Source organism: Cetorhinus maximus, chromosome 5 (genome assembly GCF_964194155.1).
Source record: "Cetorhinus maximus chromosome 5, sCetMax3.hap1.1, whole genome shotgun sequence".
Classification (NCBI taxonomy): domain Eukaryota; kingdom Metazoa; phylum Chordata; class Chondrichthyes; order Lamniformes; family Cetorhinidae; genus Cetorhinus; species Cetorhinus maximus.
The window spans coordinates 140,283,590-140,308,711 of NC_135883.1; the positions used below are offsets into that span (position 1 = coordinate 140,283,590).

The 25,122-nt window shown below is 43.0% G+C and overlaps 1 protein-coding gene across 9 annotated transcripts in view; it reads left to right on the forward strand.

Annotated features, from left to right (window-relative positions):
* armc2 (armadillo repeat containing 2) overlaps window positions 1-25,122 on the forward strand; it is a 208,248-nt gene that overhangs the window by 13,496 nt on the left and 169,630 nt on the right. For all 9 annotated transcript variants that reach the window (XM_078542539.1, XM_078542541.1, XM_078542543.1 and 6 more), the window contains exons 4-5: window positions 4,862-5,027; window positions 12,952-13,147. In XM_078542539.1, coding sequence (XP_078398665.1) covers window positions 4,862-5,027; window positions 12,952-13,147 — 362 coding nt within the window. The remainder of the gene's footprint in view (window positions 1-4,861; window positions 5,028-12,951; window positions 13,148-25,122) is intronic.

Consider the following 25,122-nt stretch of genomic DNA (forward strand, 5'->3'; position numbering starts at 1 on the left):
AATTATTTTAAAATAGATGTAGAATAAAATTCTCATCTGGACCAGCGATATAGCTGAATCGGCAAATGCACTCTGTGATATAAAACTATGCCAACCCATTTTCAATCCAAAACAAAAATAATAATACCTGGAAAAACTCAGCAGGTCTGACAGCATCTGGGGAGAGGAACACAGTTAACGTTTCGAGTCCGTATGACTCTTCAACAGAACTAAGGAAAAATAGAAAAGAGGTGAAATATAAGCTGGTTTAAGGGGAGTGGGACAAGTAGAGCTGGATAGAGGGCCAGTGATAGGTGGAGATAGCCAAAAGATGTCACAGACAAAAGGACAAAAAGGTGTTGAAGGTGGTGATATTATCTAAGGAATGTGATAATAGGTGACATTAAGGGTAGAAAGCAGGACGAGCAAGGTACAGATAACCGTAGTGGGGGTGGCGTGGGGGGAAGGGATCGAAATAGGTTGGAAGTTAGAGATTAAACAATGGATGTAAATACATTTAAAAATAATGGAAATAAGTGGGAAAAGAAAAATCTATATAAATTATTGGAAAAAAGGGGGATCGGAAAGGGGGCGGGAATGGAGGAGAGAGTTCGTGATCTAAAATTGTTGAACTCAATATTCAGTCCGGAAGGCTGTAAAGTGCCTAGTCGGAAGATGAGGTGCTGTTCCTCCAGTTTGTGTTGAGCTTCACTGGAACATTGCAGCAGGCCAAGGATGGACATGTGGGCATGAGAGCAGGGTGGAGTGTTGAAATGGCAAGCGACAGGGAGGTCTGGGTCATGCTTGCGGACAGACCGAAGGTGTTCCGCAAAGCGGTCACCCAGTCTGCGTTTGGTCTCTCCAATGTAGAGGAAACCGCATTTGGAGCAGCGAATGCAGTAGACTAAATTGAGGGAAGTGCAAGTGAAATGCTGCTTCACTTGAAAGGAGTGTTTGGGCCCTTGGATGGTGAGGAGAGGGGAAGTAAAGGGGCAGGTGTTGCACCTTCTGCGGTTGCATGGGAAGGTGCCGTGGGAGGGGGTTGAGGTGTAGGGGGTGATGGAGCAGTGGACTAGGGTGTCCCGGAGGAAACGATCCCTGCGGAATTCCACCAGGGGGGGTGAAGGGAAGATGTGTTTGGTGGTGGCATCATGCTGGAGTAGGCGGAAATGGCGGAGGATGATCCTTTGAATGCAGAGGCTGGTGGGGTGATAAGTGAGGACAAGGGGGACCCTATCATGGTTCTGGGAGGGAGAGAAAGTTGTGAGGGTGGATGTGCGGGAGATGGGCCGGACACGGTTGAGGGCCCTGTCAACCACTGTGGGTGGAAAACCTCGGTTAAGGAAGAAGGAAGACATGTCAGAGGAACTGTTTTTGAAAGTGGCATCATCAGAACAGATGCGACTGAGGCGAAGGAACTGAGAGAATGGGATGGAGTCCTTACAGGAAGCGGGGTGTGAGGAGCTGTAGTTGAGGTAGCTGTGGGAGTCGGTAGGCTTGTAATGAATATTGGTGGACAGTTTCAATCCATGTTTTATACCAAGTTAAAAGGCGAGGCAGCAACTAGGATTACATAGGTTATACAAAGAGAAATAGGCCATTTGGCCCCATCAGGCCTAGCTGTTATTTATGCCCCACTTGAGCCTCCTCCCATATTTCCTCATCTAAATCTATTGTTTTTTTATTCATTCATGGGGTTTGGGCATCGCTGGCTGGTCAGCATTTATTACTCATCCCTAATTGCCTTTGTTCAGTGGGCATTTAAGAGCCAACCACATTGCTGTGGGTCTAAAGTCACATGTAGACCCGGTAAGGATGGCACATTTCCTTCCCTAGAGGAACCCTGTAACCCTCTATTCCTTTCTCCCTCATATAATTATTGAGCCTCGACTTAAATGCAACTATTTGATTCGCTTCAACTGCCTCCTGTGATAGTGGGTTCTACTTTCTCACCATTCTTTAGGTAAAAACGTTTCTTCTGAATTCCCCATTGGATTTCTTGGTGACTATCTTATATTACTGACCTCTAGTTATGTTCTTTCCCACAAGTAGAAACATTCTCTCTGTATCCATTCTATCAAAATGTTCCATAATTTTAAAGACCCCTATTTATCAGCTCACCCCTCAGCCTTTCTTTCCAGCCTGTCCATCCTTTTCTGATATATGTATCCACGCATTTCTGAGTTCATCCTTGTAAATCTTCTCTGCACCTTCTCCAGTGCCTCTACATCTTTTTTTATAATATGGTGACCAGATCTGCACACCGTACTCTAAGTGTGGTCAACCAAGGTCCAGTAGAAGTTTAGCAGAACTTCCCTACTTTTCAATTCTATCCCTCTAGAAAAAGAGTCTATTGCGTGGTTTGCTTTCTTTTTAATGGCCTTGCTAACCTGTGGCACAACTTTTAGTGATTAGTGTATTTGTACTCTGAGATCCCTTTGTTCTTCTCCCCACCTAGACTCGCACCTTCCAAGTAATAAGTGAACTCTGTATTTTTCCTACCAAAATGTACTACCTCACATTTATCTTTATTGAACCTGACTTTTCAATTGTTACCCATTCTTCAAGTTTATTAATGTCCTCCTGTAATTTGTTGCGGTATTGATGATCCCCACTACCCTCCCCCCCCCCCCAACCCCCCCCACACCCTCACCACCAGTGGGGCAGTGTAGTTGGCTTCAATGCTTCTGAATTAGGTATGCAAATATAAACCAAGATTCCTATTCCTGATTGATTTTTAGTGGACTTTGCTAGAAATATAATTGTGGTTGTTGGATAAGACCAAAGTTTTTGATGTTGTCTGTGACAGAATATCCTGTTGACACACAGGTCAACATTAATTCCCCACAATGGGTAGGAGGAGAGGGATAAAATTAAAAATCTTGCAAACTGATTCCACCCCAACCTGCTGTGTAAGTGCTAATTGCCATTTTTATGGTAGCAGAATGAGTTCATGTGCCTCAATCTAGAGGGGCAAAATATCTTACAATATTTAAATCGGACTCAACACTGCAGTAAAGAATCTATTTTAAATTTAATATAGAAAATAGGAGCGGGAATAGGTCATTCAGCCCTTCGAGCCTGCTCTGCCATTCAATATGATCATGGCCGGTCCTCTATCTCAACGCTATACTCCCACTCTCTCCCCATACCCCTTGACGCAATTAGAGTCTATAAATCTATCTATTTCCTTCTTAAATATATTCAGTGACTTGGCCTCCACAGCCCCCTGTGGTAGAGAATTCCACAGGTTCACCACCCTCTGAGTGAAGAAGTTTTTCCTCATCTCGGTCCTAAATGTATCCTGAGACTGTAACCCCTTGTTCTAGACCCCTCAGCCAGAGGAAACATCATCCCTACATTTAGTCTGCCTGGCCCTGTCATAATTTTATATGTTTCAATGAGATCACCTTTCATTCTTCTAAACTCCAATGAATAAAGGCCTAGTCGACCCAATCTCTCCTCATATGACAATCCTGCCTTCCCAGGAATCAGTCTGGCGAATCTTTGCTGCACTCCCTCTATAGCAAATATATCCTTTCTTGGGTAAGGAAATATCCTTTCTTCGTTGCCTAGCCAGGTTTCCCTGGGCTTGGGAAACCCAGCAGCGAAATGGAGAAGGGAGCAGCAGGATCAAGCAGATTAGTGCACTTTATAACACTTTTTTAGGCAGGAGTGTTTCCCCTGGCACCCCACCCTTGCCTCTTCTTGCTGCTACAATCCTGTGACCCTAACCCCCACAATCCAAAGTCTTCTGCCCTGTGATCTGCCAGCCTCTTCTCCCCAAGGAATCCTTGCTGGGCTGCAATGAACTAGCTGAAACAACCACAGGCATCTTCCTGTGTGTCAGGTATGAATCTAGCTGTTGGAGAATTTTCTTTTTGATTCAATGGGCATCGGTTTTATTAGGACTCTGGTTGAATGCTGTCTTGTTGTTGAGGTTGACTAATATACCTTCTCCTGTGGCACTCATTTCTTCAATCCATGGGCGGAATTTCACGGCCCCATCGCAGCGAGGTGGGGCCATAAAATGCTGTGAGCCATTCAAAAGTCCATTGTTGGGACCATAAAATTCCATCCCATATCTGGTTCAAGTCTGCAATGAATTGTGGAACCAAGTGATTTTGGCACCAAACCTGAATGTTGGTGAGCAGGTGTTATTTGATGGCACTGTTTATAGCTCCTTCCCACTGAGCATTGAGAGAAGGCTGGTATAATAATAATTGGCTGTGTTTGATTTGTCCTTTATTTTGTGGATAGGACATACATAAGCAATTTTGTCATGTGCCATTGCTCTAATGGGTATAACTTCCTTTTATCATGGGCACCTGAGTTCAAAATCGGTAAGAATAATGAAACTTTATTCTCTGGCCTCTGTCAGGTGTATGAGATCTAGGTAAAATTAGTTTAAGTAGCTACAGCTCAGTTTTTAATCAGGTTCATGTCCAAATTGCCCATGAATTGCCAGTAGAAGTGGTAAGCTCACTCTGACTGGCCACGCAGAAAGCTTGGTGTGGGAAATAGAAAATATCACACTGAGCAGCAATGGTTGCTGTTCTGAAATTTGGAAAATTGAGCATTATTGGAGCAAACTTAAGGTGGTCTATTATGTATCCCAGAAGTATTTGATAACATTCATAGGCCAATCATAGAAAAAATTTATGTTATCTAGCTCTGATATTCCACATGTTGCTGAGCACATTTGAAGGTATAAAATTAATTATTTAAAAAGTTTGCAGTAGCTAGTCCTTTTTTATTTATCTAAGTGCTTGTTGTACACTGAATTTAGTAGGAGCACTTAATGGGATTTCAAAACTTAGAAAGGATTTCACCTCATTAAATTATTGCAATTTTTTAGAATTCTTGTTTTCTTCTGTAACAGAAACCAAAAATTCCTACCTCTCCTTCCAAAGATGAAGGACCTCCTGTTCCAAAACCCCCATTGGATCCAATAGAGATTAAAAGAGTAAGCAATGCTCGTGCACGCTTATTTAAAGTAGCTTCTCAGGGAAATCTTCTGCCTGACAAAGCGATTCATCCAGAAGAAAGTAAGTGCCTGGCCATTTCCTGTATATGTGTGGGTGTGTGTGTGTGCATGCATGTGTATAATTTTACATGTTCGGTGTTGAAACATTTTGTAGTAAATTGGGAGTTATTCATCAAATTGTTTAATTCTGCATAACTTCTGGGAAAGTTAGATATAGTCTCCATTTTGCCTCCATATATGCAATAAAATAATAAAAACAGAAAATGCTGGAAATACTCAGAAGGTCTGACAGCATCTGTGGAGAGAGAAACAGAGTTAACATCTCAGGTCTTGACTGTGTTTTCTGCTTTTATTTCAGATTTTCAGCATCTGCAGTATATTGCTTTTAGATTGTGTAGTGAAGTAGTTCTGTTGCAGTACTTTCCAGTGTTTTTAACATAAAAATTTGCACAGCACTGATTACCCTGTTGACTAATGTTCACAACCATTGGTACCCTATTGGATCCTAAACTGAAGGTTCACCCAACATCTTTTCTATCACAAAGACTATGTCACCTGCCTCTTCACTGACCTCAGCCCGTCTGGTGCTCAAACCCTAATTCCTGCCTTTGCCATTTCCAGACCCAACTATCTCAATGCTTTCCTGCTGCCATCAGGAAAGTGGAGCAGGTGGACAAGCTGCATGGTTTACTCCTGCTCCTATCTCTTGTGTTCTACACAATACATGGAATATTCTTCTTCTTCTTCAGTTCTCACCCCAAAGGCAGGTCCTTGCAGATTATTTGCTAAACTACAGAAAAATGCTGTGGCTTTTTTTCCACAGGCATGGAGGCAGGCCCTGAGTCTACCTTGGCCCATTTGGTGTCAAGCTTCTTGAGTGTTGTTGGAGCTGCACTCATCTAGTTAAGTGGAGAGTATTCCATCACACTCCTGACTTGTGCCTTGTAGATGGTGGACAGGCTTTTGCGGAGTCAGGAGGTGAGTTACTCGCCGCAGGATTCCTAGCCTCTGACCTGCTCTTGTAGCCACAGTATTTATATGGCTAGTCCAGTTCAGTTTCTGGTCAATGGTAATTCCCAGGATGTTGATAGTGGGGGATTCAGCAATGGTAATGCCATTGGATGTCAAGGGCTGATGGTTAGATTCACTCTTGTTGGAGATGGTCATTGCCTGGCACTTATGTGGAGTGAATGTCACTTGCCATTTATCAGCCCAAGCCTGGATATTGTCCAGGTCTTGCTGCATTTGCTCATGGACTGCTTCAGTATCTGAGGAGTCACGAACATTGTGCAATCATCAGTGAATATCCCTGCTTCTGACCTTATAATGGAAGGAAGATCATTGATGAAGCAGCCGAAGATGGTTGGGCCTAGGACACTAGCCTGAGGAACACCTGCGGTGATGTTCTGGAACTGAGATGATTGACCTCCAACAACCACAACCATCTTCCTTTGTGCTAGGTATGACTCCAACCAGCGGAGAGTTTCACCCCGATTCTCACTGAGTCCAGTTTTGCAAGGGCTCCTTGATGCCACACTTAGTCAAATGCTGCCTTGATGTCAAGGGAAGTCAGTCTCACCTCACCTCTGGAGTTCAGCTCTTTTGTTCATTTTTGAACCAAGGCTATAAGGAGGTCAGAAGTTGAATGGAACCCAAATTGAGTGTCAGTGAGCAGGTTATTGCTAAGCAAGTGCGCATGATAGCACAGTTGATAGCCCTTCCATCACTTTACTGATGATCGAGAGTAGACTGGTAGGCAGTAATTGGCCAGGTTAGATTTGTCCTGCTTTTTGCATACAGGGCACACCTGGACAATTCTCCAAGTTGCCAGGTAGATGCCAGTGTTGAAGCCGTACTGGAATAGCTTGGCTAGGGGCGCGGCAAGTTCTGGAACACAATTCTTCAGTACTGGAATATTGTTAGGTCCCATTGCCTTTGCAGTATCCAGTGCTTTCAGGCATTTCTTGATATCACATGGAATGAATTAATTTGGCTGAATACTAGCATCTGTGATGCTGGAGACCTCCGGATGAGGCCAAGATGGATCATCCACTTAGCACTTCTGGCTGAAGATTCTTGCAAATGTTTCAGCCTTATCTTTTGCAATGATGTGCCGGGCTCCCCCATTATTGAGGATGGGGATAATTGTGGAGCCTCCTCCTCCAGTGAATTGTTTAATTGTCCACCCCTGGTCACAACTGGATGTGACAGGACTGCAGAGCTTAGTTCTAATCCGTTGGTTATGGAATCGCTTAGCTCTGTCTATCACTTGCTGCTTCTGCTGTTTGGCATGCAAGTAGTCCTGTGTTATAGCTTCAGCATGTTGACACCTCATTTTTAGGTATGCTTGGTGCTGCTCCTGGCATGCCCTCCTGCACTCTTCACCGAACCAGGGTTGATCCCCTGGCTTGATGGTATTGGTAGAGTGGGGGATATGCTGAGCCATGAGGTTACAGATTGTGTTCGAGTACAGTTCTGCTGCTGTGGCTAGCCCACAGTGCCTCATGGATGCCCAGTCTTGAGTTGCTAGATCTGTTCGAAATCTATCCCATTTAGCGCGGTGGTAGTGCCACACAACACGATGGAGGGTATCCTCAATGTGAAGATGGGATTTCGTCTCCACAAGAACTGTTCCGCGATCACTCCTGCCGATACTGCCATGGACAGATGCATCTGCGGCAGGTGGGTTAGTGATCATGAGGTTAAGTATGTTTTTCCCTCTTGTTGGTTCCCTCAGCACCTGCTGCAGACCCAGTCTAGCAATTATGTCATTTAGGACTCGGTCAGCTCAGTCTGTGGTGCTGCTACTGAGCCACATTTGGTGATGGACATTTAAGTCCCCACCCAGAGTACATCCTGTGCCCTTGCCATCCTCAGTGCTTCCTCCTAACGGTGTTAAACATGGAGGCGTATTGATTCATCAGCAGGGGTGGCAAGTGGGGGCGGTGGCGGTATGTGGTATTCAGCAGGACATTTCCTTGCCCATGTTTGACCTGATGCCATGAGACTTCATGGTGCCCAGCCTCCTGTGCTGTAACAATTCTGTGATTCTGTGTTAATGTACAGTATGTTTAGAGCTGTTGCCAGGCTTCAGTTTAGTGGGAATGACAATTCATTTTAGTTGTTGATGAGTTCTGCTCTCATTTATTCCATGTAAATACTATACCAAACCAACAGAACATTAAATACATAACTATAGTTAGGAGGAACTATCAGGACTAAAAGGAGAAACCATGGAGGTTTTTCAAAATTAATGAAGGGTTTTGATAGGGTGAATGGGGATCAGCTAGTTTCTTTGGTTGACAAAGAGTTACCAATTTTAAATTTATCACTGGTATCAAGGAACTAGAATAGTTGAAACAAAAAAAATGTTGGAAATACTCAGCAGGTCAAGTGGCAACTGGAGAGAGAAACAGCGCCACTTCTGCTCTCTTGCTTTCTCCCGATTCCCACGCAATTACAATTAAAATTTAAAGTGCCAACAGCATGCACGGGAAACATGTGCAATTCCACAGCAGGGGATGCTTTTCGTTGATAAAACCTGCATTCAGTTGACAATGATGTACTTACAGGTGGGCTATAACGGAGCCTCCTGGTCAAACAGGGAGGCTCTGCATCATAGTCAAAAACTTCCTACCCAGCTCCATTGCCATTAACATAAGACTTATTGAGAGCACAAAGGGTGTTTATTTCAAATTTACATTTCAGTTGTAAATAATTCACATTACATTGGTTTCAGTTTATTCATGTATGTATCATTGTTATTTGTTGAGACTAACTTAGTCAGGGAGCAAAATGTACTGCTGTGCCTCATGGTTGGCACACATTGATGGTTACAGAGGAGTTAGGGACATTTCCGTTATTGTGCGTGAAACAATGTTGTGTTTTTGTGTTCACTCTTTATTGAATGTTCATATTAGTGTCCAGTGTTGTACTCACTACTCTGTTGGATGTGGCTGAACTTGCAGACTTTGCTGACCCTCCCTTCTATGCATTGTAAAGAACATTTTCTGAGGTCACTCTCAGCAGGGATAATTGAAATGTTGCAGGTGAACTCAAAGCCCTGTCAGGATTCTGAGATGGACCAACATTTGGACAGTATACTGACACAGCCCTTGAGGCCCCTCATTTTCTTACCTTGCGTGACTGTCCCCACTACCCTTCACCACGCACAGGACAGCAGGCCCTTTCCTCTTCTGCTCATCCATGCCACCAACCCCACTCTCTCTCCTCCTTTGGATTCCTCTTCCACTCCTCCATGCTTCCGACTCCACTCCACACACCCCCTCCTCACCACTGACACACCCTTGTCGGTGCTGAGCCTCCATTCAAGTTGCCATTCTTCTGCTCCCCTCCCTTGTGCTGTTGTTCAACTATGAAAACTGCTGCCCCCAGACACAACTGCACAAAGCTGATTGGTGTACGCCACTTTTAAATAAATATGAACCAGGTTCGACAAGCTTCTCCTGTGCTGCTGACTTTATCTTGAAGGTAAGACTCCATTAAGAAGTATTTTATGCTAATGAATATTCATGGAATGCAAATATATTGCAAGTACAAACCTGCCACAGGTCCGCATGAGGCTTGACATGCTGCAAACATGTCACTGACTACCTCTGTACCTTAACCCGCCATCAGGAAATCAAAATTTTGCAACCCACCTAATTCAGTCACCCCACATGCCATGTTTCCCACTCTTGCGGGCTCCATAAAATCCCCCCCCCCACCCCCCCAATGTTTCAGGTCGATGAACTGAGGGTTCTGGGGAAAGGTCTTCAACTTGAAACCTGTTTCTCTCCACAGATGTTGCTTGAACCGTTGAGTCTTTCCAGCATTTTGTTTCAGATTTCCAGCATCTGCACAATTTTGCTTGGTAAGGTTAGAACATTTTTTTTAATAAAGATAACAGTTAAAGCATGGAGTGCTTTGCCAAAAGTGTTGTTGACCCAGAGGCATCCTTTAAGGGAGCAGTAGATCAATTATTCAAGCAGTGGAAAGTGGGGAGATGGGGAGATGTCTGCAGTTGTTTTTGATTGCTTTAACAAAGAGTGCACGCATAATGGGCTGAAGGGCACCCATAAAACTATAGAACCATAGAAAAGTTTTGGCGCCAAAAGAGGCCATTCAGCCCATCATTTCTGTGCAGCCCGAGAAAAAAAGAAACCAGCCACTCATTTTTAATCCCGCTTTCCAGGACCTGGTCCGTGGCCTTGCAGGTTACAGCACTTCAGGTGCAGATCCAGGTACCTTTTAAATGAGTTGAGCGTTTCAACCTCAACTGCAAATTTAGGCAGTGAATTCCAGATGCCCACCACCCTGGGTGAACAAGTTTTTCCTAATGTTCCCTCTAATCTTTCTACCAATCACCTCAAATCTATGCCCCAGGTAATTGACCCCTCAGCTACAGCAAACAAGTCTTTCCTGTCTACCCTATCTAGGCCCCTCATAATTTTGTACATCTCAATTAGGTCACTCCTCAGCCTCCTCTGTTCTAAGGAAAATAATCCTAGCCTATCCAATCTTTCCTCATAGCTGCAATTTTCCAGCCCTGGCAACATTTTTGTAGACCTCCTCTGTACTCTCTCCAGACCAATTATGTTCTTCCTGTAATTTGGTGACCAGAACTACGCAGAAAATTCCAGCTGTGGCCTAACCAGCATTTTATACATTTCCATCATTGCATCCCTCCTATTGTATTCAATGCCTTGTCCAATAAAGGAAAACATTCTATATGCTTTCTTTATCACCTTATTCACCTGTCCTGCCACCTTCAGGGACCTATGGATGTTTAGGATTTTCTCTTAAAGGACACCGTGAAATTTAGCTCCGGTGACTTAATTAATAGAAGCTGCTTCCTTTTATACATGATTCCTATTTATGACTTCACTGGAGATAGCTTCATGTCAGTGAGGAATGAAAACTCTGTATAAACTATATTCTCTCAGGCTGTCAAGCACTGTAAGATGAAACAACTGAAAGATGCTAGCAACCATTTAGCCTAATGTCACAATCCAAATATCTACTTTATTTTTATGCAATATTTCTAATACACAATGTTCTAGTTTCCTTGCACTAATGTTTCCACAACCCCTGTTTTCAAGAATTCAGAATCAGAAGCATCTTTTTAAAAATCTACTAGCAAATTTCCTGTGATATGGCTCAGATAATTAAAAAGTAAATTGAATTTGAACAGCAGACACCCATGGCACCTGGGATGCTGACAACTTTTGTTCTGGATTTTCTGGTGATAGACCTCTTGAGGAAGAGAAAGCAACTGAAGAATTTGCATGGATGGCCTCAAATCTGATGACAAAAAAGTTCATGGACTCCTGAAATTTAATATCATTAAGGAATATGTGGGGGAAGAGCTTTGAGGAAATACTTTGTGTTGGAGTTTAGGTTTTCTCCTTGTTCTCCAAAATGATCATGAAGTAACAATAGGATTTGGTGACGGAGAGGTAGTGGCAGTGCTGTCAGTTAAGTCAAATCTGGTTGAGCCTAGTCTGTGGTTCATGAACATGGCTCTACAGAAATGACTATTATATTAGGGTTAACAGGATATGGGAGGGAGTGAGACAATCCAGGAATGGAAAGGTGTTAATCAGGGAAGCAAGGCAGATACACAGCAGCATAATGGATGTGAGTCAAAGTCAATTCTACCCTTTGAATGTGTGTTTCCATGGTGCTCATGTGTTATAATGAGGGAATTTTAATCCCCAACCCTATGATGGACAGCAGAGAGGGTTTTTAAATTGTTAAAAATGTGGAGTCCAAACCCAACCTGCACTGAATGTACCTACTTCCAGTTTTAGCATGGCCCTTTGGAGTGTCTGAGTAACTCACTCTAGAGAACCGGGTCAATGATTAAAATATTTAAATGAGATTCAGTGCTTCATATTTTGGCATCCATTTGAATGTAATACTGCAAACTCGAATTTCCAAAGGATGAGACACCAGCAGCTGGACGGAGAAAATGCCAGATCTAGCAGGAAAGTATTTTTCCAGCTTGTGGGCTAGGAGGAACAGAAGTAATTCCGCTGGTCCCTCAAGCGCAGGGTGACCAACTGTCCCCTATTTTAAGTGATGTTTCCTTATTTTGACTATTTGTTCCGTGTTGGACATCTTTTATCCCAAATTTCTTGGATAGCCTGTGGGAGGCTGAGCCTTGGAGTCTTGAGGATGATTTTGAGTAATTCGAGCAGGACTGCAAGTGAGTGAGTTAGCCAGCAGAGAGATGATAAATGTTGTGACTTGGCAAAATGAGTCGTAAGTTTTAGCTGATTTTAACTCCACCCCCTGCTCCCTTCTCTATTATGGTCTCAAGACCAACCACCTCCCACCACTCCCTCTCATGTTGCAACTACCCCCCCCCCCCCCCCACCTCCCCCCACCGACCACACTCTCATGCTTACCAAACCCCGCCTCCCCCCCTTCTCCACACTTGCAATCACCAACACCTCATGGTCACCAAGAGCCTTCCCTCCCCACAGTCAGTGTCCCTTATTTCATTTCATAAGAATTGGTCACCCTGATCATATCATCTTCTACTGCTGCATTCTCTGCCACCCATCCCCATTATCCCTTTGCGCCACTCCCCTCCCATCTCTCCTTCCTGCCCACCCCCTCCCCTCCCATCTCACCCTCCTGCCCACCCCCTCCACCACCCTACCCTGCAATCTCAATCTGGCCAACTGTGAAGCAGGAAATGGAATAGAAAAAATTCTAATAGTTTTCTGTCATTAAGTAGAGAGGAACCTCCTCTTTCCAGGTAATTTGAGCTTCCCGGCCGCTGACATTTCCTCCCCGTATCCATGCGAATATTGGGGTCTGAGGCTCAGATTTTCACAGAGTCGGTCTGATTTCAGGTCTGCCGAGTAGAGAAATTTCCCAATTCGAGCTGCCTGCCTCAGTAGTGAAAATCCGGCCCTGGGTGTCTGACTGTGGGTTCAAGCCAAATAGTGCAATGTTTTATGTTTCTCTTGCAGCAATAAAGAGGTTAAATTCAGATTCCTCCCTCAACGTTAAAGGCTTCTCACTTGATGCTGATGAATCTGCCTTATCACAGTTTAATACAAAAGACTTAGCAAATAAGAACACGGAATATGGGGGAGAAGAGATGATTTTGCCTACCAGGATGAGGGAACATGTGGGCTTACTATCAACACAGACCAGCCTTGGCAGGTACGTGCATGATCTAAATATTTTGATTGAAGTTACTATTATTTATTAAAGCACGTTGCCAGACAGAGCATTTGGAAGTGAACTGATAATTTTCTGTCCAAAGTACAATTATATAGTAAGCTGTTGATGAATCAGTGTTGCAAAATTTTCAGCTGTGCTGATTTATAAGAAAAATTCTGATCTTAGACTCCTTGTTCCTGTTAACTGTTGGCATGGTTCTTTTGTAAATGAGTGAGCCATTGTCAACACAGCCACATTGTGGACTGATAGAAAACAAGGACTGAATTTTACCATGGGAATGAGGTTGAAGGCTGCTGAGATGGGAAAATAGTGGGAGAACACATCGGAGCTGCACCTCGACATTTTTCTGTCGCCGGTCAAGTTTCCCAAGGTTGGTATGTAGAGTCCGCCGACCAGCAGCAGGCATCCATTTGAGGCAGTTAAGGTAGTTATTAACAATGATTTTTGTGCAGAGTTTTGGAATTTTGTTGAAGGCACATGGGTCCCTCGGAGCTTAAGTGGCTTGCCAGCAACACTGAGGTAAAAACACAGTATGATGTAATTGTTGTCTGTAATTATCAGGCAATAAGAAGTGTAGTTTCTAAGCAGTAAGACTCATGGCTGCCATTGGAAAGGAATGCAATATAAAGGAATTACTGTGTGGAAGAACAATTACTGAAGCTTTCCTCCCACCTTACCTGCTGCAAGGCCAGACAAGGCAAGGGCTTTGACATCCATTGAGGTTTGAAGGCTGCAAGGGGAGATGTGTGCCCTGTATTCAGAGATCGCCTTTTATTTAATTTATTCATTCACGGGATGTGGGCATCGCTGGCTAGGCCAGTATTTATTGCCTACTCTTAATTGCCCTTAAGAAGGTGGTGAGACGTCTTCTTGAACCGCTGATAGGGAGGGAATTCCTGGATTTTGACCCAGCAATAGTGAAGGAACAGCGATTATAGTTCCAAGTCAGGATGGTGTGTGATGTGGTGCCTCCTTCAGTCAGGGGGAGAGTGAGAAAGTGGAATGATCTGTACATGGAGGAAGCAGGACCCATTGTTGTTGACAAAAGTACCTGGGCACTGTGAGGGCACTTTGGCAATATGCATGCAGTCTATCACCCCTAAATCAATGGGGAATCCTGTCATTGCTCCAAAGCCAATCTGTCTCTCGGACTGATTTGCATTATTGGTCTGGAACATTATTTTTCCCCTGTCCTCATGAACAAGGCATCCATCACCTGCCTTATGCAATGAAGGGCAGCAGATTGTGAGATTCCACAAATGCCCCCAGCTGATCCCATGTAGCAAAAAGGTTGAGTGCAAATTGGCTGCCGCTGAGGTGACAACACTATAAAAATATTTCATTGGCTGTAAAATGCTTTGAGACATCCAGTGGTCGTGAAAAAGTGCTTTATAAATGCAATTGTTTTTTTATGTGTTCTCTTCTGATTGCTTCTACATTATGCTCCAGTGTACCTGAGGCTGATGTGGGGACAGCCAGCTGCCCTTGCTACTCAAGTGCATTAAATGCCCATGGTTGGGGGCTACCTCTGGTTGCGGGGCCCTTGAAAACCCGAGCACAGGCTGTATCACCTTAACCAGTTTAGATTCCATCAGGGTCACTCAGTTCCTACCTCATTACAGCCTTTGTCAAAACTCAGACAAGAGAAGTGAGGTGAAAGTGACATCAAGGCCGCGTTTGACTGAGTGTTGCATCAAGGAGCTCTAGAAGAACTGAAGTCAATGGGCATCAGGGGGAAAACTTTCCACTGGTAATATCTAGCACAAAGATGGTTGTGGCTGTTGAAGGTCAATCATTTCTGCAGGAGTAGGCCATTTGGCCTGTCAAGCCTGCTTCACCATTCAAACAGATTCTGGAGATCGTGTCCCCTGGTTCTAGACTCCCTATCCACATCTACACTGTGACGCCCAGTAAGAATTTTGTAAGTTTCAATGAGATCACCTCTGATTCTTTGAAACCCTAGAGAATACAGGCTCAGTTTTGTAATTTCTTCAGAAAACAACCCTGCCATCCGAGGCATTAGTCTGGTGAACTTCCGTTGCACTCCCTCTTTGGCAAATACATCCATCCTTGGATAAGGAGACCAAAACTGTACACAATACTCCAGGTGCGGTCTATAAAGGCTCTATGCAATTGCAGCCAGACATCTTTACTCCTGTGTAATAAAAGGCAAAATACTGCAGATACTGGAAATCTGAAACGAAAACAAAAAATGCTGGAAAAACTCAGGTCTGGCAGCATCTGTGGAGAGAGAAACAGAGTTAATGTTTTCAAGTCCTTATGATTCTTCTTCAGAGCTAAAGAAAAATAGAAATGTGATGGATTTATACTGTTTAAGAGGGAGTGGAGAAAGTGGAGCAAAATAGAAGATCAGGGATAGGTCATAGCTCAGAAGAGATTGAAAAAGATGTCGTTGGTGCAAGACAAAGGTAGTGTTAATGGTAGTGTTAAAGACTAAAGAAGGTGCTGATAGTGGAATGAAGGTAAGATAGCAGAATGTGTTAACAGCAGAACAAGGGTTAGCGCTCTGTGAAAGTACAACATAGAAACAAGTGACAGATGGCCCTATGGAGGGGTGGGGGGAGGGTTGGGGAAAAAAGAATTAAAAATGGGGATAAAAAATTTAAAAATAGAAAAAAAATAAGAAATAAAAAATATAAAAATTTAAAAATTGGATTAGAAAAGGGGTAAAGATGGAGGAGAGAGTTCGTGGTCTGAAGTTGTTGAACTCAGTGTTAAATCCAGTAGGCTGTAAAGTGCCTAATCCGAAGATGAGGTGCTGTTCCTCCGGTTTGCACTGGGCTTCATTGGAACATTGCAGTAGGCCAAGGACAGACATGTGTGCATGAGTGCAAGATGGTGTGTTGAAATGGCAAACGACATGAAGGTCTTGGTCATGCTTGCGGACTCGGCGAAGGTGTTCTGTAAAGCGGTCACCCAGTCTGCGTTTAGTCTCCCCGGTATAGAGGAGACCACATTGGGAGCAGTGAATATAGTAGAGCAAATTGAAGAAGGTGCAAGTGAAGTGCTGCTTCACCTGAAAGGAGTATTTGGGGCCTTGGATGGGGAGGAAGGAGGAAGTAAAAGGGCAGGTGTTGCATCTTCTGCGATTTGCATGAGAAGGTGCTGTGGGAAGGTGATGAGGAGTTAAGGGTGATGGAGGAGTGGACCAGGGTGTCATGGAAGGAACAGTCCCTATGGAATGCTGATATTGGGGAGTAAGGGGAAGATGTGTTTGGTGGTGGCATCATGCTGGAGTTGGCGGAAATGGCAGAGGATGATCCTTTGAATGTGGAGGCTGGTGGAGTGAAAAGTGAGGACATGGTTCTGGGAGGGAGGGGAAGGGGTGAGGGCAGAGGTGTGGGAAATGGGTTGGACATGGTTGAAAGCCCTGTCAGCCACAGTGGGGCGAACCCTTGATTAAGAAAAAAGGACGACATGCCAGAAGTGTTGTTTTTGAAGGTAGCATCATGAGAACTGATGTGATGGAGGCAGAGGAACTGGGAGAATTGGATAGAATCCTTACAGGAAGCAGGGTGTGGAGGGGCTGTAGACGAGGTAGCTGTGGGAGTCGGTGGAGCTTGTAATGAATATTGGTAGACATTCCATCACCAGACATGGAGACAGAGAGTCAAGGAAGGGAAAGGAAGTGTTGGAGATGGACAATGTAAAGGTGAGAAAGGGGTGGAAATTGGAAGTAAAATTGATAAATTATAAAATATATAAAAATATAAATAAAAATATAATAAAAATTATCATTAAAAAAATCATAATAAAAATTATAAATAAATTGCTTCATGCTTTCGTCTGGACATACCTAAAGAAACTTTTAGTCTGTTTTTATGTTGCTCACTAGCTTGCATTCATATTCTCCCCTTTCATTATCAGTTTCTTGGTCATCCATTGCTGGATTCTAAATTGTTCTCAATCCTTTTACCACTCTTTCTGGCAACCTTGTAAACCATTTCCTTTGACCAAATGCAATCTTTAACTTCTTTTGTTAGCCATAGTTGATTCACCTTTCCTGTTGGGCTTTTGTGTCTTAGAGGAATATATATTTGTTGTAGGCCATGTAATACTTCTTTAAATACTAGCCATTGCCTGTCCACCATCAAATCTTTTAATGTATTTTCCCAATCCACCACAGCCAACTTGCTCATACCTCATAATTTCCCTGGTTCAGATTTAGGACCCTAGTTTCAGAATGAACTATACCACTTTCAAACTTAATGTAAAACTCTATCATATTATGGTCACTGTATCCTAATGCCTGTTTTACAGCAAGTTTATTAATTAGCCTTTTCTCATTAGATAGTACTAAATCTAAAATAGCCCGATCCCTAGTTGGTTCCTCAATGAACAGCTCCAGAAACCTATCTCATACACACTCTCAGAATTCAACCTCCACAGCATTAGTGCTAATTAGGTTTACCCAGTCTATAAGTAAATTGAAGTCACCCATTATTACTGTATTACCCATGTTACACGCATCTCTAATTTCCTGATTTATACAGTGCCCAACATTACCATTAAAGTTTGGTAGCCTATAAATAACTCCCACCAATATTTACCATCCCTTGCTATTTCTTAACTCCACCCAAACTGATTCTTTGTCTTGATCCTTCAATCTAAGATTCCCTCTCATTATTGTACTGATCTTCTCCCTCATTAACAGTGCTACCCTACCTTCTTTTCCCCTCCATCTATCCTTCCTAAATGACGAATATCCCTGAATATTCAGCTCCCAGTCCTGATCACTCTGTCACCACATCTCCGTAATGGCAATTAAATCAAACCCACCTACCCGTATTTACACTTTCAAATCATCTACCTTGTCGCAAATGCTGCGTGTATTCAGCTAGCGCGCTCTTAACTTCGTCTTTTTAACATTATTCTGCATTCTGATCCTATTTGATGATTGCATTTTGTCTGCTCTCTAATTTTGTTTACTACTTTTCCATTCCCTGTTACCAGTTTTGCTTCCCTCCAATCTGAACTCCCTCTCAGGTTCTCACCCCCTGCCAATCTAGTGTAAATCCTCCCCAACTGACGTAGCAAATTTTTCTGCAAGAATGTTAGTTCCAGTCTTGCTAAGGTACAACCTGTCCATCTTGTACAGGTCCCACCTGCTCCAGAGCCAGTCCCAATGCCTCAGAAATCAGATGCCCTTCCTCCTACACCCATTCTCCAGCCACATGTTCAATCACTCAATCCTCCTATTCCTATGCTCACTAGCATGTGGCACTGGGAGTAATCCTGAGATTATTGCTTTTGAGCTCCTTTTTAATTTCTTTCCTAGCTCCCTAAAATCTGCCTTCATCCCCCTTCCTACCTATGTCGTTGGTACCAATGTAGACCACGACCTCTGGCTGTTCACCCTCCCCCAGAAGAATATCCTGCAGCCACTGTGTGACAGCCTTGACCCTGGCACCAGGAAGGCAACACACCATCCTGGAGTCACGTCTATGGCCTGTCTGTTCCCCTAACTAACAAATCCCTTATTATTGCCCTTCCACTCTTCTTTCTGCCCTCCTGTGCATCTGAGTCACCCATGGTGCCATGGACTTGGCTGTTGCTGCACTCCTCTGAAGAACCTTCACCCGCACCAGTATCCAAAATGGAAAACAAGCAAGTGAGCTCATCTCCAGGGACTCCTGCACTACCTGCCTGGTTCTTTTAGACTGCCTGGTGGTCACCCATTCCCTGTCTGCCTGTATATTCCTAAACTGCGGTAGGCATAGTTCCAAGCCTCCCAGATGCACCACAGTGACTTGAGCCACTGCTTGAGTTCCAAAACCCAGAGCTCAAGTTTTCGCAGTCGGTGGCACTTCCTGCAGATGTGTTTGTGCAGTACAAATGGTGCGTCCACAACATCCCATATACCACAGGAGACACATTCCACTCAGCTGAGCTGTCCTGCCTTACCTTAACTTTACTTACACGGTAAATTTCAGTTAAATGCTAAGTGCAGACAAGATGAAATTTCCAGAAGCAGGTTGGTCCTTAAGATTCCCTCACTAACCAAACTCCTAGCTTCTCACTCAGTTCAAGCTGCACTCAGATCCCTATACTTATACTATCTGAAACTTAAAAGAGTCAGCTCTGTTGCATTAAAAGAAACCAGGTTAGACTAGTTAGCTAATTAACTAATTACAGCTGCTCTCCAGCTCCAGTAGAGCTTGTTTATCCCTGCCTAAGGTTGGAAGTAACATACTTTACTTACACAGTAAAGTTCAGTTAAATATTAAAAGGCTCCTTCGACAGCACATTCCAAACCTGCGACCTCTACCACCTAGAAAGATAAGGGCAGCAGATGCATGAGAACACGACCATCTTCACGTTCCCCTCCAAGCCATTTACCATTCTGACTTGGAACTATATTGCCGTTCCTTCACTGTTGCTGGGTCAAAATCCTGGGTCTCCCTTCCTAACAGCACCTTGGGTGTTCCTACAACACATGGATTGCAGCGGTTCAAGGGGGCGGCTCACCACCACCTTCTCAAGGGCATTTAGGGATGGGCAATAAATGCTGGTCTAGCCAGTGATGCCCACAATCCATGAATGAATAAAACAAAGTGGAAGCCTCTGTCATCGTTGCAGGAAGCAGCGTCTGGGTAATGGCCAGAGGGGTCTTAAGCAGAGCTCCCATCGCCTTTAGCTATCTGTTCCTCAACCTTTTATGGCTCATCTGCATTCCCCTGCTTACCAGGTGTTTTCTATCACCTGGTAACAGGTCCATGCACCTTTGAGCCATCACGCCACCCCATGCTCAATATCCCTGAAGGTTGATGTGATGCTTTGGAGGTTGTGCATGTCTCTTGAATACACTTGTTGGTTTGCCACATGAAGGTTGTCACTCTCTCAATGGAAGAGACCATGCAATCAAAGGCCAGAGACATGGAACCACTCATGGCATGGATGAACTCCATCGTGTGCATATGGGAGCAAACAACTCCTAGGAACTTTGATTGACTGACAGATGTCCAACCATTTCCTGATGCTGCTCTGTAAGCACCTGCTTTGTTGATGGCCCCTGAATCTCAGCATCTGTGGGGAGCTGAGCATTGCAGCCAGTCCTCGATGGGGACTGGCCGCAGCTGTCATTGCCTCCATCACCTACTCCTGTGCTTGTGTCGTGCAGCTGGTGTCACCCATTCTAACCGAACTTCAGCCGCACTGATGTGAGAGTATTTTCACTCTTGGAGGGTGCACTGGACAGATGTGATGGTGCACCTTCAGAAGCATACATTCATCCAAGCTTGGCACAGCAGCAAGCGCTAATGATTGGCCATGGTGCTTCGGTGTGGTGCTACCTTCTGTCTTGGTACACACATTGGTTCTTGTTGTGTTCCTGTGCATGGGTCATCCAAGGTGCTACATATACCGTGGGTGCTTTTATCCATGCAGGACTGCCAACTTTCCAGCATTCATGCCACTCACCTTGCCAGCCCTCACTCGGTCACAGAAGTGCTTCCGACATTGCATCAAGGTCCATGCCACAATCCTGCAGCTGCACAGTTCTACAGTCACCTCCAGCCAGGTTTTCTCCTCCCATCCTCTTAGAATAGCACCTCTCCTTTCTTGCACCACAGGAGCACCCTAAGGGAGTCGCCATTAAAGTGTGGAACCACTCTTGCGTGCACTGCAGCCATCATCCCACTTACTGCCTTTTACTGCATCCCTTCTGCAGCCTTCTCCATGTTGTCATGCTCATGCAATATAGCTTCATGGGTTTATGGAGTTGTGGAGAATGGACACCTTATTTTTAAAAACAAAATTGAGTTAAGAGATCAGGTGACTTTTTCCTTTCTTGCCAATATACTTGGAACTACACAAGGCCCTAGAGATGGCCTGCATATCTGGATATTACATTAAAATGCAAACAAACCTATGGGACATCTCATTGAGAAGTTATTAAAATGCAGCAAACCTCTCCTGTGGATTAATGGCTGCCCTTATCCAAATATTTACAGAAACTGGTTCACAATGGCCTTACAAACTTTTCAGTTTTGGAGTAGAATTCCGAAGAATGAGTGTGGGGGGGAAAAAACCTAATATGTGAATGAGTGAAATTCGGACGCTATTGCATGTCAATGGCCAGGTCGTTGGAGACCATTTTGTGATCACAATGAAAAATAGATACTATGATCACATGACAGAAGCCAAATTTCTGATAAAGGACATTTAATAAGACACATTTTGGGGACAACAGGAGGGAGAGAAAGTCCAGACCAGCAGAGGAACAGGACCCTGCCAAGAGGCAGGGAATTTAGGCTGGCTTTTACCTGTCTGTTTGAAGAATTAAACCAGGTTTTCGATACTGTGATTTGACTGCACCTCGATTGGAGTAAAGCAAGAGAAACCTCCTATTGCAAGCAGTACACCACTGCAAATTTGTCTTCATCAACTTTCAGACTCTGTTTCTTCAGTGGACTGAAATGGAATTGCAGGTTTCAAAACTTCATCTCAAGAAAGCGAATTTTTGGCTTTTTAAGACCTCGGTGCATGCTACCTTTTTGTAATTGCAGTCTTTTATTGTGTGTGCACGCATGTGTGTGCGTGCATGCATGTGTGTGAGAGAGCAGGTGTGATTGTGAATACATTTCGAGTGTTGAGTAATAAACATTTACCTTTTTTAAAAAACTTATGAGAAAACCTGTCATTTGTCTATTCTTAACAGTCACAACACTCAGGGTGGGTCAAAACACTTGTTGTTCTGTTTAAGAACACACCTGTCTTTGGTCAGTCAAGAGATGGAAAAAGGGGAAACCATCCTACCATCTCTCCCCCGTCCATAACAGTGTGCAGCTGGTATGAAGGCTGTAGAGTCCCTTTTAAAATGGTGCCCTCAAGCTGCCTGCCTGCATTAACTTCAGCCTCAATCCTTTATTGGTTGATCTCGCCACACCCCCTCCTCGCCACCCCACAGCACTGACATGAATTAGCTACATATTGGAAGGTTGCTGTAGAAATCTTGCCATCCGCGCAATCTGGAAATGACCCTACTGTCAGAATCTTGAGGTAATTGGCAAAATGTATCCACAAGTTCCTACGAAGTTTCCCTGCCTTTAAATTAAAATTGATATTGAACTTAAACACTAGCAGTGTTAATGCTACACCAGTATAGATACACAGCTGTTCCAGTGTATTATCAACAATCCTCAAGCAGTTGGTGATCACTTTCAGTTTGACAGTGTTTATGTTACTGTGCCAATAATACCAAAGAGAGTTTTTGCACCTCACCCAAGAAGTTTGTGAATTTGGATTTTGTTTTTAAAAGAAGTACTCTTTACATGTTTCCTTTAATTTTATTTCTTGTTCACTCCTTACAGCTCTACCATCCTATCATGAATCCTTAGGAGTGAGGTGTGTTATGGCATGGCTGATGGTAAATGCCGAGCTGCCCAAATCTCATGGGGAAACTTGAAATAGCTGCCAAAACGGGTTTTGCAATTTGTATAGTATCAGGAAATGATGTCCCTGACTACTTGTGATGATTTTATAGTAAATGTTTATTAAAAAAATAAAGCAAAAAGAAACACATTTACACTTAACACAAGAATGGCTTCACACAGTAAACAGTACTTTAAAACAGTTAAACAAGATCTTAATTACCCTCAGAGCTAAACTTCCTCTTTTCTATTCAGCAACCATCCTAATAGATTTTCAAAATCTATAGAATTCCAGTAATTTTTACCACACAGTGCCTTTTTTCTTTGCGGTGTCCTCTGAGACTGACAGCAACTGGTTCTCCCGATCAGTTCTGTTGAAGGGTCATGAGGACTCGAAACGTCAACTGTGCTCTTCTCCACCGATGCTGCCAGACCTGCTGAGTTTTTCCAGGTATTTCTGTTTCTGTTTTTGTTTTGGATTTCCAGCATCCGCAGTTTTTTGTTTTTATCTCCCGATCTGCCTTGTTCACACTGTCTTGTGAGAGATTTAAACAGCTACCCCCCCCCACCACAGGCTTCAGTACTTCCTTAAATGCGTTCCTTCCCTTTGATCTCTCTATTGTCTCAACCAGTCTCTTTAGAAATGCTTTCTTCCCAGACTTGATTAGACTCTTCTTTACTTTAGCTCTTAAGTTCTTAAAAAAATAAACTTACCCTATCTTTACCTTATTTACTTACACTTTTTTACAATCTGCATATATCCCCCTTTGAACTAAAACAACTCAATCCATAACTACTCCTGTTATTATTTTACTTAAAACTCTGATTGAAGTTCTTCTTGGTGCATTAACATATCAAAACCACTTCTTACTGTTGGCTTTAGACTCTTGCAGTCACTCTGGCTCTTACTCTAATTACCATATTTACACCTCAACACCCTGTCTTCCAGTCCATAAGAAATATGACAGGGTTATTAACAGAAGAAAAATATTACAATTACTTGTTTTCTTAACAGACGGGACTGGAAACCTATTCCCAGATCTTGGGAAACGTGGCTCTCTATGTAGTGACTTTTTGATATATCGTGAGAGTTGCTTAGGGTGTCAACCTCAGATTCCCCTTTCTCTGCGGTGATAAACTAATTGATACTTTCCATGGATAGTACATACAAGAAATTGAAAACTGACATATGCAAAATTATGAGAGCACCAGCCTATGACAATACGCAATAATGAAGCCCCAATATACAACTATGGTGTTAACGTTTTGATGAAAATTCATTGAGAGTTTACATTCAGACACAACTATCAATGTTTCCAAGGGTATACTTTCAAGTTAAAAAGGCAATATGTACAGAAAAAAACTAATAGATTCAAGCAACTATCTAACTATATAGTTCTACCAATCTATTACTTTTAAGGAAACGTGATCAGAATTTTAAACATTATTCTTATCTGGCATTGTATAAGCAGTCCAAACATTTATGACAGGGCTTCCCGAACTGTGGGTCTGGAATTAATGAAAATGGCTTTGAAGTTGTTGGACTGTCCTTTTCCTTATTCAGTTTGGCCTATGTGATACTCAAGTCCTGCATCCATGTTGTTGACCCTTACCTGCCCTCTGAAGTTGTCTAGCAACCTGCCCAGTTGAATCAAAACTGCTGTACTGTAGCAGTTCAGGAAGCACCTTCTCAGGGCAAGAGAGTGAGAGCAATATATGTCATTGTGACCATGTTTCAGTAGTGAATTTTTAAAAACTCTTCATATCGCAGAATATGTTAGATTTTTTTAAAAAATTCCATCCTAAATAAGGCTGTAAAAATGTCTATTTATTTTATACAGGACAATAGAAATTAAAGATATTAATTAAATTAAAGATTAAAGAAATGTGTTCTAGTCATGTTAAGTTGCACTGGTATGCAATTAAAATGGTTGCAATTCAATGTGCATTGATTATTTGTTGATTATTAAAGGAACCGTATACTAAGGTAGTATGAACTTTCTACTGCTTAACTGCAAAAATTCTGTTAGAAGAGTGGACCTTGAGCTGATTATAGCATTTGATTTATCATTTTGCACTTTAATCAACTCACATTTTGGCACACACTTTAACTTAATATGAGGTGTATTGCTCAGTTGTGCAACAGTTAAACATTTACTGTGTTTCTAATTACAGTTTAGTGTACTATGGCAACTTGATAGACCTCTTAGCCAGTTGCTTACTGAATGGGATGTTTCTTGTAAAAGTACTTTTAATGCCAGTTACATTTTTTTATTTACAAACTAACAAATGGAGCTGCCGATTTTGCTGAATAAATTATATTAGTTACAATATAAATAATATAAAAATTCTGTGACTTTTCCTGTGGCAGGAGGAAATAATTACAACATTGCCAAGTTTATGTAGACAATTTCCATTATGAATGGGACATAGGAATTTATAATCAAAATACAGACTTTAAAATGGAATTGAATTGTATTGTCTGGTCCAAATCCAATTAGCCTTCAAGCTTCACCCAAAGGCCATAGGTCAGTGCTTCCCAAACATTTTCCCAGTGTGACC